The 15,535-nt window shown below is 40.2% G+C and overlaps 1 protein-coding gene across 1 annotated transcript in view; it reads right to left on the reverse strand.

The window, feature by feature from the left end:
* Window positions 1-15,535, reverse strand: part of LOC101624419 (nuclear RNA export factor 2-like) — a 34,998-nt gene that overhangs the window by 6,351 nt on the left and 13,112 nt on the right. The window contains exons 11-19 of the mRNA XM_004685895.1: window positions 2,814-2,997; window positions 2,435-2,588; window positions 1,746-1,829; window positions 1,521-1,631; window positions 1,341-1,421; window positions 1,149-1,218; window positions 913-1,001; window positions 647-754; window positions 378-487 (exon numbers count right to left, since the gene is read on the reverse strand). Of these exons, the coding sequence (XP_004685952.1) occupies window positions 378-487; window positions 647-754; window positions 913-1,001; window positions 1,149-1,218; window positions 1,341-1,421; window positions 1,521-1,631; window positions 1,746-1,829; window positions 2,435-2,588; window positions 2,814-2,997 (991 nt within the window). The remainder of the gene's footprint in view (window positions 1-377; window positions 488-646; window positions 755-912; window positions 1,002-1,148; window positions 1,219-1,340; window positions 1,422-1,520; window positions 1,632-1,745; window positions 1,830-2,434; window positions 2,589-2,813; window positions 2,998-15,535) is intronic.

Genomic DNA, 15,535 nt, shown 5'->3' on the forward strand with positions numbered 1-15,535 from the left:
GGTCCCAGCACAAGGCAAGAAGGCCTCTCTCAGCACCAGGCCTGGGCCAGATGACCCTTCTTAGTCTGGGGCACCACATTGGGCTCAAGGCTGATGACTGGGGGCTGGTGAGGAGGGGAAGCCCTGCTTCCTGGGGCACGCGCTTGGCAGGGTGCACTGGAGGAGGCTGGATGCAGACTCAGCCAGGCCCCAGGCTAGGAGAACCGCCAGCAGCTCGGAGGAAGCAGAGGAGGCCTCTGAGCACAGGTGAGGGACCCGGTGGGAGAGGAGAGAGATGGATTTGTGCTTCTCCCAGAACTGCAGAGAAGCACTGTCCAGGGTAGCTGAGGTTCCCAGGTGAAAGTCCCCAGGTAGGGTATCTGGGGGTTCCCACTGACCTCACATAGGTGGACTGGTCTGGGAAAGTGTCACACAAAGGGTTCCCATCCAGCCAAAGTTCTTCAAGTTTCAGCCCTTTCATCTTGCTCACTTCCCATGTCAATCTCAGCTGAGAAATATGGGAGGAAATTGGAAAATGTGTTATGAGTCATCTGGGCTGCTGTGCCCAAATCCCAACTTCCTCCATGGTCACATGGCTGACTCCTGTCATCACTCTGAAAACACTACCCCTCCCCGAGGAAACTTTGCTTTGACTCCCTGTTCTCACCATATTTCTGGAGAGCTTCAGGATCTTGATTGTGGGGACCATCTGCACAATGTCGCACAGACCGTCCAGCCGGTATAACTTGTTGCTGCACAGGTTCAGTGACAAGAGCTTGTGGGGAAGAAGAGTTTGAGCCTCAGTTCCTATTATCTGGGGTCCTGGAGACAACTCTGCCCTCCACATGCCCCTTACTGCCCTGCTCCTTCCCCCTCCCCGCCCCCATCTGTTTCACCTCCTACCATAGGTCAGCACTGGGCATGAGGTCTCACCTGGGGGAAGTTCTTCTCGATGATCTGCAGGGTGGCGGCCATGCAGTTTCTTCGATTCAGAATTATATCGATATCACAGGCCACCAAGTCTAAAGAAGTGGGCAGGGAATCAAGACTGTGAGAGGGTTCCAGGGCTAGCTGCAACCCCTTCTCATGTTACCATTCCAAAATCTCCCTCTCAGTGAGTTAGCTCCATGCTGACCTGCCCTGGAATGACTGCTGCCAGATGTTCATACCTGGGTCAAAGCGGAGCCTGTGCAGGTCAAGAGCTTGCTTGGAGACAATGTATCGCTTCTTCATGGTCAGCTGAGGGGAGAGGTGAAGAGGGACACTCTGAGTCTGTGGTGGATACAGGAAAGTGCAGGCTGGGGCAGAAGACGTGGCTGGGGGTATGGGTGGGCAGGGAACATGCCCCGAGTCTGTGTTACCTCTAGCTTCTGCATTTTTTCTGGATCCAACATATTCTGCACAGAGTAGGGTTCAGCAGACTTATTGACAACAATATATATCTGGGGGAATGACAAGATACATATTGGGGTATTGGGGCAGGGTGATCAACCACTGGCAATTCTTCCTACCCCAGCACTTTGTACCGGTAATGTCTAGACACACACCTTTTGGTTCTCATCATCATAAATCTTATTGCTCACATCCCTCAGCGCACAGGCAGCGCTGGCATCCTGGACAAAGAACCGAGCCCAGTTTTTCACATAATGGAACTGCAGGAGGGGGTACAACAATCATTTTGGGATGCAGAAATTTCCTGTTCAGGCTACTCCCCTCCCCACCCCCTTCCCTGTCCCCACTCATCTGCCTTCACCATCTTCTCTTACATCCACTGGAATGAAGGGGACACTGCAATAGGTCTGGAGTGAATTCATTAGCCAAGCTTTCTCATACTTTATCCCATTAAGTATCTGAAAGTAAAAGGGATTGAGAAAGAGGAGAGTGAACATGGAACATAAGCCAGAGAACAGAGCCAACATGAGTCCTATTCTGACCCATTGCTGAGCTGTAAAGGGCTTCTAAACATGGACCCATGGGCTTGATTTCTTATTTCTGTGCCTAATAAAGATTCCTTCTACCCCCTTTCTCTCCATTCAAACATCTCCCCAAATAATTGAATCATATTAGCTTCCTTTTACACAGTTCCACATGATCATAGCTAGTAAGAGCCACTTGCATATCAAAGACTGTCTCAAAAGATCCAACCCACGTCAGCCACACTTAGGTGGAGGTAAACTGAGGCTAGAGGTAAACTGAGACATCAGGTCTGCAGCTGCACCACCTCCTGGAAGTGGTTTCCAGCAGTGCCTTTAGATAACCTCCCCATCCTCCCTACACTCAGCGGTTCCCTTTATGTGTCTTCTCTGAATTTGCCCTGAGCTAAGAATATCAACTCCTTGAATATGAGGAAGAGAGTATAAACTGTCCCAGCAGAGCAGCGAGGTTTCTGTAGTAGACCAGCACAGCTGTCCCTGAGCCTCTCTCCTGCATACAGCATGTTTTCCAGGACACCCACTGTGATCCGGAACCAGTTTCCCAGAGTTCTTTCAGGTGTTTTCTCTTTCTTTTCTTTTTCCTCATGTTTTCTCTCTCTCCACACAGTAATATGGATGCGGCCTTCACTTTGCCATTTCACTCTCTTCTTGTTGACATGGAGGTTGTAGGCAGTGCTGCAGGGAAGGGGAGAGAAGCAGGGAGCACATAAGTGCTAGGAGTGTCTTCTACATACCATTGCCTCACCTGACACCTTGACTAGTATTGGGATCGCTCAGTCCTAATTCACCTCTTGCTTCCTTCAGTTTTTCAGTGAGAGAAGAAAAAGAAAACCATGAGAATACAGTTGTTGTATAGTCCCAGGAGCTGCTACACGCAAACCAGGCTGCCTGACCACTTACCCATTTTCTTCCGAGTCCTCCTGGTCGTCTCTCATTTCCCCATTTCCGTTCTCTTCATGGAAGTGTGAGGGCTGAGCACTGCCTTCACTGAATTCATAGTAAGCGTCACCCTTATCACAGATATCTTCGAAAGAGCTGCAATCTCCTTTTCTTCCTTGAGGTGAGTTACTATCATAATTGTATTCTGAAAAGAGGCACAAAAATTAAGTTTGAAGACATATCAGTGATTCACGAAGTACCATCCCTAAAGCTAACACTGTAGTAGTGCAAGCAAAGTGTCAACCTTCCCAAAAGGAATAGTATCTGCCTGTTAAGATAGGAAAGGTTTAGGGCCTTCCCTGGTGGTGCAGCAAGTTAAAGCACAGCACAGAGAAGCTAAAGCCACTTCAGCATGAGTTTGATTCCCTGCTCTGGAGGTGACCCACAAGGCACTGCAGACCTTTCCTGACCCACCCTCTGCTCCCCTCAGCAGTATATTTCATCAGTCATCCTTTTCTGCTCCCCACTCTGCCTCTGGTGAATCCTCTCACCACCCTGCACCTCTGGCCTGTACCCCAACTCTGGATGCACAAGTAAATAAATCTTAAAAAAAAAAAAAAAGATAGGAGAGGTTTATCTGAGAAATACCACTCTCAGGGGAAAAAGTTTGGAGGAAGAGTATAATGAAGAAGAGGAAAAAACTGTTGAAACTCTTTAAAATATGGAATAGTGTTTTATAAAGAAAGGAGGTGCTTGACTATTAGACTAGGAAGGCATTTGAGTCCTCAGGTCTCTTTAGCAACTGCAGGTGTCAATACCTGGAAGGCAACATATCCAAGCTTCCCAGATCCAATCAGCAACAGTACTTTAGCTAACAATCTGCACATTGTAATTATTTGCCATTTTACTGCAAGCTTTAAAGTCAGGTAGAAATGATGTAATCATTTTTTTTTTTATTTTCCTTCTTTTTTTTTTTTTTTAAAGATTTATTTATTTATTCATACCGAACTGTGGTACAGCCCAGAGATGTGGAGGGTGAGAGGATTCACCAGAGACAGAGCAGGGAGCAGAACAGGAAGATCGACGAAGTACACTGCTGAGGGGAGCAGCGGGCGGGTCAGGAGAGGTCTGCCTCACCATGTGGATCTCCTCCGGGGCAGGCGGGGATCGAGCTCATGTGGAAGTGGCTTAAGCTTCTTTGTGCTGTGCTTTAACCTGCTGCGCCACCAGGGAGGGCCCGGTGTAATCATCTTTTAAGCAGACTCTGACACAAGCTATGCAACCTCTGTCGACAGACACAGTACGGATGGAGGGGAAATGCTCTGAAAAATCAGACTTTCCATGCTAACTTATGTTATGACCTCCTTTTTTTTGTATAATCGTAATATCAAAATATTCTGAGCAACCTTCAGTTTACAATTGGATTGTCTCAGCCTCATAAAGTGCTACCTGGCTCTGACAAGCAAGCACTGCACCAGGGTGAGAAATTCCTCTTGAAGTCAAGTCATTAAACAACTGGCTGATTAATAAAAGCAAATGGTTATTACTGCAAAGTCTCTCACTGCCTATGGAGGAAAACCCAAACCTTATCACTCTACTGTCTCACCTAGCCTTCTATTCAGTTTCTAAATAACAACTCAAGCTTTCTACTATCTAGTCTTTAGATAAGGAAATTCACCCAAGTTGCCTATTCAGAGCTAATCAGGTTTTCTAGGTCTAGACTTCAAGGAAACTCACTTAAACTTTCTAATAAGTGTTTCAAAGAACTTTACTGTAATTTGATTTGCAAGAAATTTCCTCTTCCTGCCCTCACTTTACTTTACCCCCTAGGATGTCTCTATGAGAATGAAAGCCGTTAATTAATAGATAAGGTTTAAGGGACTTTATTTTGGTTAATCTTCACTGTGATAAATATGGTAATATTAGTCTTAAACTTTGTGAATCTATGTACCTGGTTTTACCTTGATAGATTAATTTTAAAAATGTTATAATCTCAACTAAAGGTCAAAACGACTCCAGGCTATTAGAAAAAAGGTGATTGTGATCTCAGCCCATTTCATATGCTAATGACATCCCTCTGCCTGCTTGAAATGTATAAAATAAACCTCTGCTGAAGGCAGAGCAGGAAGACTTGCACCCCACTCCCGTTCCCGTGTCTTCCTTGCGCCCGCTCCCCTTTTTTCCCTTCTTTTCTAGGAATTTCCGCTGGCCTATGCCACCCCTTCCTTGAGACCCTGCCTGTCTGCCCCCCCAATAATCTGTGATCAGGAACAAACAGTCTCTGACAAGACTCCCTCCAGTCTTGCTGTTAACAATATTCTGTCTGAAATATCCAAAGCTTTCTTTTTGTGCGAATGAAATGCCTCCTGCTCTTCCTAACCTCAGTTCTTTCTATGAAGGGACTGAAGGACAAATAGTAGAGAAATGTCAACAACCAGTTCTAAGTAGTTAAGGATTCATTTTTTAAAAAAATCTTTCTTATACAGACTAATAATTTTACTCAGTTATGACCAGAGAACAACCTATTTTGTGTGATTTCAGTTCTCTTCAAATGTACTGAGATGTGTTTGGTGGTCCAGAAGATGGTCTATCTTGGTGAGTATTACATAGACACTTGAACAAATAATGTGTATTCTGCTGTTGTAGGCGGCATGTTCCTTTCTTTTCATGTACATGCTATTCATTTGTTGTGTTATTCAGATCTGTGTCGTGCTTGTGTTTTCTATGATAATTACATCGTTGCTAGGAAGGCTTACATTCAAGGTCTCAGCTACAATTACAGATGTGGGCGTTTTTCTGTTTAGCTTTTTCAGACTTTGCTACCTATGCTTTGAAACTGTTTTTTGGTACATACACATTTAGGGTGGATACCTTTGTTCTGGCAATGAGCCTTTTTCATTATGTAATGCCTCTCTTTGTCTCTTATTAGCCCCTGATTTCATAAACAAAAGAAAACTAAAAAGACTTTTCTCTAATTCTACAAAGATCATAAATAATGTCCAGTGCTTGTTTTGCAGTAACCATTCTCAGGCAGCATATCAACAATGATATCTGCAAGCTTTTCCCCTGGAACTCATTTTGACAGGCTGTGTATTGATCATATTCCTGCTTTTATTATACATTAGTATTATTTTAGGTTTTGTATGTTATTGGTATGATTTAGTAGGTTGTTTGTAGAATAATGGCAATTGCTTCTTTCCCCTATATCATTTGGCTTATGAAATGATTTTAAGAATTCCTTACTTCAAATAGTGAGAAAATCCTGTAACTCCCTACTTGCCCAGCAGTAACCAACCTTTGTTCAGTGTTGGGCAGACTCACCAGGGTTTTTTTTTGAACCTCTTCACAGATAATCAATGAAGGGCCCTCTCTGGTGGTGAAACGGTTAAAGCACAGCACTGTGAAGTGCAGCCACTTTAGCTGGAGCCACTTCAGCACTAGTTCTACCCCAGGCCAGGGAGGTCCAGGAGGTGATCCACATGGTGTCCTGACTCTCCTGCCTCGACCGCTGCCCCCCTCAGCAGTGTACTTTGACAATCTGCCTGTTCTAGTCCCCACTCTGTTGCTGGTGAAGCCTCTCATCACTGTCCCTGCACCGTGGGTATGGTCCCTATTCAGATCACAGGTGCTGGTCTCACAGGAGCGCCTTCCATTTCCCAGGGTTCCTTAGCCATGTGAATCACCTGTTGATCTGCTGCCACATCGCAAGTGTTTCTTCAGCTACTACATTGGCTGTCCTGTATAGGTGAGCTTTCAGGTTCAACATTTCTGGGAGCAGACCAGGGCTGATGTTTTGTGAACAGGAGCTAGGGACTCCTGCTTCGATAGGACCACATGTCTGGACAGAAGTGGAGCGCTGTTTGCCTTGCACTAGATGGAGAAATTGGTTTGATCACAGGGTTTGCAGCTGGAAGTCATATGTGGCCAGCAGTGTCTGCTGTGGAGTAGAGGTTTCATTGACACTTAGAAATATTTCTCATGTAAATTGGAGATCACAGACCAACCCCCTTTTGAGAATCCAAACATCTCAACCATATCTACCCCATCTATTTATTCCAGGAACAAAGCTACAGAATCATTTTCACAACCTGCTTGTAAAACTAGCATGCATTGAATTTTTCTCTTGCAAAATTTGTATTTCTCACTTAGTGTACAGTCAAACGAGTTAAGTTCCTCTTGTTGTTACATGAAAATCACAGCTCTTCTGATCTTAAGAAGAGGGGATAAGGAGTGGTGACAAAAAAACAGAGAGGCTTTCCTTGAATCCAGCAGTTTCCTAGGTATCTGCTATGTGTAGGTTAAAGTCCTGGATCTGAAGGCATCCTGCAGACATCAGCGTTGTGATAAGACTATAAATACTGTCCCTTCTCAGAGGAAATGAAATGTGTGTGCGTGCATGTATGTGTGTGCATTCAACATATGTGTTTGCACATGGGGGTGCATGGTACATGTCAGTATTTTGCATTTTATGTGCTTATAATGAAATTTAAAATACACATATTCCAAATATGTTAATAAATGCACTGCCACACAATTGGGTCCTAGTGTATAATGATAGCTGAGTTTTCTCCCTTGCCTTAACATAGTTTTTAAAGACTTTAAATATGTGTGTGTGTGAATAGTTTTTTTTTTTAACATAAGAAACTAACAGAATTCTTTGTACAAAAAGATAATGGAACAATACCCAAGGGTGGGCCAGGATGACAGAGCATCCCCAGTGGGGAGGTTCAGGTAGCTAGTGGAGCACAACTCAGGCTTCAGGGCAGGTCCAGGATTTGAGTCCTTCAGTTTTCCAGAAGCATGTGAATATTTTTAAGTGTAAGAGATAATTTTCTAAGAATATTTGATGATATGTGTACTTACAACCTCTTCTTTGTGGAGACAGGTGGTCTGAAATCATTCTTCCTGCCAGTTTGAGCTTCAACTGTTGTATATTGAGAGCCCCAACTTAAAATAAATATTACTCTGGCCCCCCTCCTCCTATAGTTCTGAAATAGTGCACTGCACTGCATGTTCTGGACAACTCTGTGAACACCCTTTTCCAGTGCTGTCATGTCTCCAAAATCCCCAATGTGGGGAATGTGCCCCTGAGTGAGCATCTGTAGGAGGATACTTCTTGACAGTCATCCCTCACTCTTATGGGAACACTGCCCTGTATTGTAAACACAGCTCAATTAAAAATTGTTCAGACTTGTTTCTATGGGACTGTCGCTCCTACATGTACAGTAGTCGGTAGTCGTATGTTTACCTTTCAGGAATTATTGATTTTTCTGTGTTGCAATTTAGATATGAAAATGTGAAAAAGATAAACTCAGCATCTTCACTCTGCTGCCATCTTGCTAGACCCAAGGTTTTATGGGGCAGCTTTTTAGAATTCTCTCTCAAAGATTCAACACTCATTGATGATAAAAACTCTAAACAGGACCCTCCCTGGTGGCACAGCGGGTTAAAGCGCAGCACTAAGAAGCTAAAGCCACTTCCACATGAGTTTGATCCCCACCCCAGAGGTGACCCACATGGCGCAGCAGATCTCTCCTGACCCACCTGCTGCTCCCCTCAACAGTGTACTATGTCAGTCGGCCTGTTCTGCCCCCTAATCTGTCTTCGGTGAATCCTCTCACCGCTCCTGCACCTCTGGCCTGTACCCCAGTTCCGTATGCATAAATAAATAAATCTTAAAAAAAAAAACAACTCTAAACAACATTGGCAGAAGAGGAACCTCCTTTAACAAAGCCCATATATGATACACCGATAGCCAATATAATGCTTAATAGTGAAAAATAAAAAAAATTTGTCATTACTATCAAGAACAAAACTAAGATGTCCACTGTCACTACTATGATTTAACTTAGTATTAGTGGCTTTGGCCAGAATTATCTGTAAATAAGGAAAATCCATGTCAGAAAAGAAGAACTTAAAATATTACTATTTGAAGAATGTTATATTTAGAAAATCCTGACACTACTGAAGAGCTAAAAGAAACACATGGATACTACAAAGTGGTAGGTTACAAAATTAACATGTAAAAATTCATAGCATTTTTATATACAAGCAGTGAACATGAAAAAGTAATGAAGAAAACTCTCCTTTGTATTGCTTTAAAAAGAATGAAATCCCTCAGAATTAACCTAACTAAGGGTGTGAATGACACATACAAAAAGAAATACAAGATAGTATTAAAGGACATAGTGACATAAGAAGACAGAAGGACACCCTATATTCATAGATGGGGAGAAACAATAAAAAAGATTATCTTGTCTCAAGCAATATACAAATTTAGCACAATCATAATTAAAATACCAATAATATCTTTCAAAGAAATTTTTTTCAAAGAGGTTGAATTTTGTCAAAGAAAATGAAAAATAATATTGAAATGTGTATGGAACCACAAAAGGCCTCAAAGAGCAAAAGCAATCCTGAAAGGAAGAAATAGAAGTGCAATGTTACCTGATCTCAAACTTTACTATAAAGCAAAAGTAATAACAACAATCTTGTTGTGGTTTAACCTACATGTTTCTTATTGGAAGTGATAATGAACATCTTTTTTCATATACATAGGCCTTCTGGATATCCCCCCTGGTGAACTGTCTATTCATAGCTACAGCCCATTTATTGAGTTGTTTTCCTGCTGTTGACTTGTGTACATTTTCTTAGATACCTTGAATATTAACCCTTTATTGGTTAATTCTCAAAATGTTAAAAATACATCTACCATAAGATACAGAAACTTCACTGCTAGGTATCTGCACAAAGAATGCAAACTTCGGGCCTTCCCTGGTGGTGCAACAGGTTAAAGTGCAGCACTGTGAAGCTCTTCCCAGCCACTGCAGCAATCCCCAGCCAGGGAGCTGACCCACACGGCACAGCAGACATCTCCTGTCTCACCTATTGCTCCTCTTAGCAGTGTATTTCAGTAGATCTGCCTGTTCTGCTCCCCACTCTGCCTCTGGTGAATCCTCTCACCCCCCACTTCTGACCTGTACCCCAGTTTTTATATGCATAAATAAATAAATATTTTTTAAAAAGAATGCAAACATCTGTGAAAGTGGCACATATTAAAAAAAAAAAAAACACACCAAAACCAAGTCTGGAGTGGATGCATAGAAAAAGGAACTTGGTGGTAAAAGTGTAAACTGTTACAGTTGTCAAAGAAAATGATCTGGATTCCTCCCAAAACACTAAAAATGGGGCTATCTTAAGACCCAGAAATCCTACTCTTACCCATCATCCAAAGGACATAAAACCATCAGTGCAAAAACCTGTAAGTTCTACAATGCTTAAAACAACAATTACTGGTGGCACAATGGGTTAAAGCACAGCATTACCAAGCTAGGCCCAGCCTAGTACTGTAGCATGAGTTCCAGCCCCAGCAGACTTTTCCTGCCCTTCCCGCTGCTCCCCTCAGCAGTGTACTTCTTCAATCTGCCTGTTTTGCTCCCCACTCTGTCTCTGGTGAATCCTCTCACTCCACTTGCACCTCTGGCCTGTACCCCAGTTCTTGTATGCATAAATAAATAAATCTTAAAAAAAAACAACACCAATTAACAATAACTAGGACATGGAAGCAGGAGAAATGTCTGTCAATAGATGATTAGATCAAGAAGATGTGGTATATACACACTATGGAACACTACTCGCCATAAGGAAAAATGAAATGCAACCACTTCTGGCAAAACGGAGGAAGTATGGGAAAAATCTGTGTAGTAAAGTCAGTCAGAGTGATAAAAACAAATACTGAGCATTTATATAGCATATGAGTTAACAAAGTAAGATATTTACCAAAACTAGTGGACATTATTAAGTGCATTGGAGTTTCTAACGTTACATGGCAGGGGAGTGGGAGAAAGGGACAATGGAATATAAGATGGTGGGGGACAAAAACCTAGAGATTTCTCCCATCACATGTAGCTGATCCTTCAAGTCGCTCCCAATTATCCAGTTCTATTTCCATGTCTCACATGTGCACATGCTTGATCACTGAGATCCCATTTGGGACCCTAACTGCAGAAAGTCTATTGCATATTCTCTAGTATTTTAATCTATAATACAACAAATCCAAAATGGATGTTTAAGTGTTGAAATATTGCCAAATGAACCATAGTTCAATGAACAAAAAGTTACTGCTATTATGAATGGAATATTCATAATGAAAATGTTACTCTCTACTTTTCTCTATTACTTTGTACATATTAAACTTGTAGCCAATAAAAAATATTAATCTGTAATTCTAATTTTCAGCAGATTCTCTTGACTTTGAAATAAAAGCGATTACACTCGCAGTTTTGTCTCCTTTCACTGTTACACACTTACTAGTTTATGAATATATGTGTGTATTTTTAAGTTTTGGCTACTGTGATGCCTTTGAGTTACAGCAAGACACTGAACAGAAGGGATTCTGATGTCATCTTTACCTCTTATTAAAACGAAGTGATTTTCTTGGCTCTCAATACTATTCCCCTGGTCTGTGTGTCTATTTTTATTCTAATACCATGCTTTTTTTTTTAATTTCAATACCTTTTTATTGTTGCTTGAAGTCTGGGACTATAATACCTCTGCTATTTTTTTTTTTTGTCATTATTGCTTTGGCTATTCAGGATCTTTTGTGGTTTTTATATACATTTCAGTAATGTTTGATTAATTTCTTTGAAAAATTCCATTAGAGTATAGAAGAAAACCACTATGAAGCACTGGCTTCAGTTGTGTTTGAGGTCTTGACTCAAAGGGCAATGGAAGAAAAACAAAACCATACAAACGGAATTACATCAAACTAAAAAATCTTCTACACAGCAAAAGAAATTGGCATTAAAATGCAAAGACAGGAGGCTCTGCCTGGTGGCACAATGGGTGGAAGCACAGCACTGCAAGCAAGCCACAGCTACTTCAGTGCGAGCTAGATTCCCTGGCACCAGATGTGATCCACATGGTGTCATGGATCTCTCCTGGCCCGCCTGCTGCTCCCCTCAGCGGTGTACTTCATCATCTGCCTGTTCTGCTCCCCACTCTGCCTCTGGTGAATCCTCTCACCTCCCCTGTGCCTCTGGTGTGTGGCCCAGTTCTATATGCATAAGTAAATAAATCTTTTTTTTTTTAAAGGCAAAGACAAACCACTGAATGCCAGAAAATATTTGCACACCAAACATCTTACAAGGGGATAAAATCCAAGATATACAAAGAATTTATACAACTTAAAAAAAGAAAACAAATAACCCAACAAAAAATGAAGAGATAAACAGATATGCTATTCTCTTCAAAGAAGGCAAAAAATGAGCAACAAGCACATGAAAATATGCTCATCATTACATATTAGAAAAATGAAAATCAAATCCACAATGAGATAACAGCACATGTGAGAATGTGCATCTATAAAACACCATCAACACTAAGTGTTGGCAAGACTGTGGAGGAAAAGGAAAACCTACACACTGTTGCTGGGAATGCAGACTCTTCTACCCCTATGGAAAACAGTGTGCAGGTTTCCCAAAATATTAAAAATAGATCTAACAAAAGATCTAACAGTTCCACTGCTAGGTATTTACCCAAAATATGCAAATGCACTAACTCAAAGAGATATATTTACTCCTGTGTCACTGCAGCACTATTTTCAGCATTCGAGATCTGGAAACAACCTAAGTGTCCAACAACAGGTAGTAGACTCAGAAGTGGTGTATGAATACTACTCAGTTATATGAAAAGCTGAAATTAAGTAGATGACTGGTACATATACACAATGGAATATTACTCAGCAATAAAAAGATAAACTCGTGCTTTTTTGCAGCAGCATGAATGGAGCTAGAAGGGGTCACACTATATACTAGAGACATTTTACAGGGGTGGAGTGGGGAATGGGATCAAAAATAGGGTGAGAAAGGTGCACTGGACTATGGGGATGGTACATGGGTGAACTGGTGGTGAGAACTCCATGGAGGTTAAAACCAAGATGGAAAAAGACACAAAATGAAGAATGATATAAAAATAAATTAAAAAATAAAAAATATAAAAAACAACTAATTCATGTTCTTTGGTATATGTTATTATCAAAATGTTCACATCAGAAAATCATTTTATAAAATCTTCTTTCATTACATTTAGGAATTGTACCTCAAGATATCAAAAAGCATATACCAATGTCTATACAAATACATAATAAATGAAAGCTAGCAACTTATCATAGTACTAAATGTAATTCATTACTAAATTATGCTTAGGAAGATTACCAGTATGCTTCAGTGGCATATTAAATATACATATTAAGCAGTAGGCTGTTATTTTTATATTTTATAATAATTACATCATTCCTATCCTCTCCTATAAAATTGTGCAATAGAATTAGATAGGTACTTTCTTAGGTTTTTCCTAATTTCTAAAATTCTTTGATTCCTCCTTGCTTTAAATGTTCCACAATACACTTCCAACAATCATAAATTCTGATCTGATTTAGTGATAAAGAACTGACTTCAGCCTGAGTATTTTTTCTAAAATTGTTACTCAATAGATTTTATTCTATACCTTTGAAAAAAATAGCATAGTATGTACTTTGCATACCTGGTGATAATTACTAAATTCTCATATTCAAAACATAAATGTAAAGTTTTGTATTTATTTAAGAAATCTAGTCATTTCATAAAACAAATTTGCTGGAACCACCTAAATTTGCGATTTTGTCTACAGTTTTTTAAGAGGAAATATTTGAATATGATTAAAACACATTAAAAAAAAAAGCTGAAAATTTGTCCTTTGAGACAACATGGACGGAACTGAATAAGAGAAAGACAAATACTGGATGATTTCACTAATATGTGGAATAAAAGAACAAGATAAAGGCACAGACAATAGTAAACCAAACCAAGCCCTTGAAATCTGACTGCGAAACTGAGGTTACTCTAAAGGGAGGATGAAGAGTCTGGAGTACAGGCAGACTGCGCTCAACAGGCTGGCGGAAGTGCCTTAGCGGGCAGGTGGTGAGACAGAATCATTTGGAGACCTCAGAACCCACATATCTAAAATGCTGTGAATCAGTACTTGTTCACTAAAAAATAAAATAAAAATAAAATGAATGCTTTTAATGTTTTACTATTATGTATGGAGTTTTCGTTCTCAAAAATATTCAATAGAAATATATTTTTATTCCATTAGCAACGAGTGTCTTTTGCTCTGGTTTAACCTTGCCTGGTTGTTGAATGTTACTGCATACTTTTTTTTTTTTCTGGAATCTGTCAAAATTGTCCATGGTTTTTATTTTGTTCCTTTACCTTATTAGTGTCTTGAGTTATATTATGGATCTCCTAATGTTTAACCAGCACTGCAAGCCTGGGATAAACACGACTTTGTCACGATGTATTACCTGGTTTCACCACAGATGGGTTTAATTTATTATATTACTTGCATTTTTTTGCATTTCTATAATTAAAAGTGACCAGTAATTTTGTCTTCTTATGCATTTTCTCTCAAGAACAATATTATTTAACATATCTTAATTTTTTCAATGTACGAAGTTTATTTTCCTCAGATTTGTCCATTTCTATATATATTTTAGATTTTTTAGACTTATGCACTTAATATAATATTTCAAATGACCAGCATGTTATCATATTAGCTTATGTTTTATACTTTTACTGTAAGTGCACTGAAATACCTTTTTTTTTTCAAGTGTCTTGTGTGCCTCCTAGTTTTCCTGACCCAGCTTGCCAAAGGTTTCATTTAAAATATGTGGAAAGCACTAACATGTAGCATTTTTACTTAACTTTTTCTTGAAACCAATTTAATTAATGGTGCTGTTTACCAAGTATTTCTGTTTGTTCCCTGTTCCATGCACAAGGCAGAGTACCTCTTTTGAATCTTTAGTCTGGTGGTACACTACATGTGGCTAGTTATGGTTCATAAGTTGTGAACGACTTGTTATTCCTAGGCCAGAACACAGCTTATTGGTTTGTTATCGTCCTGGGGCCTCTTCTCCACAGGTGCCACGATTTTCAATTTTTTAGAGGGTGGCTGCTCTATTAGTTTGGATCTTCAAGTAGACCAGTCGAATTGGTCAGACGCCAAAAATCCACCATCCTGTGATGGACATGCACCTGCCACGGGCATGTAAGAAGCGAGGGTAACCACTGAGACTTGGGGATTGCCTCTCACCATGGCATAACCCAGTCAGTCCTGACTTGGGTATGTCCTCTCTAAATGCAAATAACATACACTGAAGATTTCCCTGAGGATGAAATTAAATAACTGCTATGATGAGATTATCACTCTGAAAATGACAGCTAAAGTTATAAAAGACAGTAATTAATTGGTTTTGCAAAAGTGTGGACAACTGGCAAAAGATTAGAGATATTAAATTTGTTCATCATGTGTTGTTTTCTGAGTGGGGCACTTTATATGCTGTAGTTTAGAATTCCCAATGAATTCACCTAATGCATTTGGTTGTTGCTGTTGTTTTCATTTCATGATATCAGGAATGCACTTCAATACTGGGGGTGTCAGTTAAGAATGAAAAAGTAGATGTGAAGAAAAAGAGTAATAAAATAAGATAAAATTAATTGAAAAGCAAGAAGTAGATTCTTAATGAAACATATTCTAATTATTAGTAAACACATACTCCATTGTCTTTGGCAAACAATGCTATAAGGTACTAATGTGGTAGAAGAGATTTGGTTTAGATAGGGCTGAACAGAATCTTTTCTGTACAACAGTACCTCAAATGGCCTGTGGAAAATGTTCCATTTCTGCATAAACTGAGGAAACCACTT

Source organism: Condylura cristata, unplaced genomic scaffold (assembly GCF_000260355.1).
Source record: "Condylura cristata isolate star-nosed mole 26May11 unplaced genomic scaffold, ConCri1.0 scaffold00019, whole genome shotgun sequence".
Lineage (NCBI taxonomy): Eukaryota > Metazoa > Chordata > Mammalia > Eulipotyphla > Talpidae > Condylura > Condylura cristata.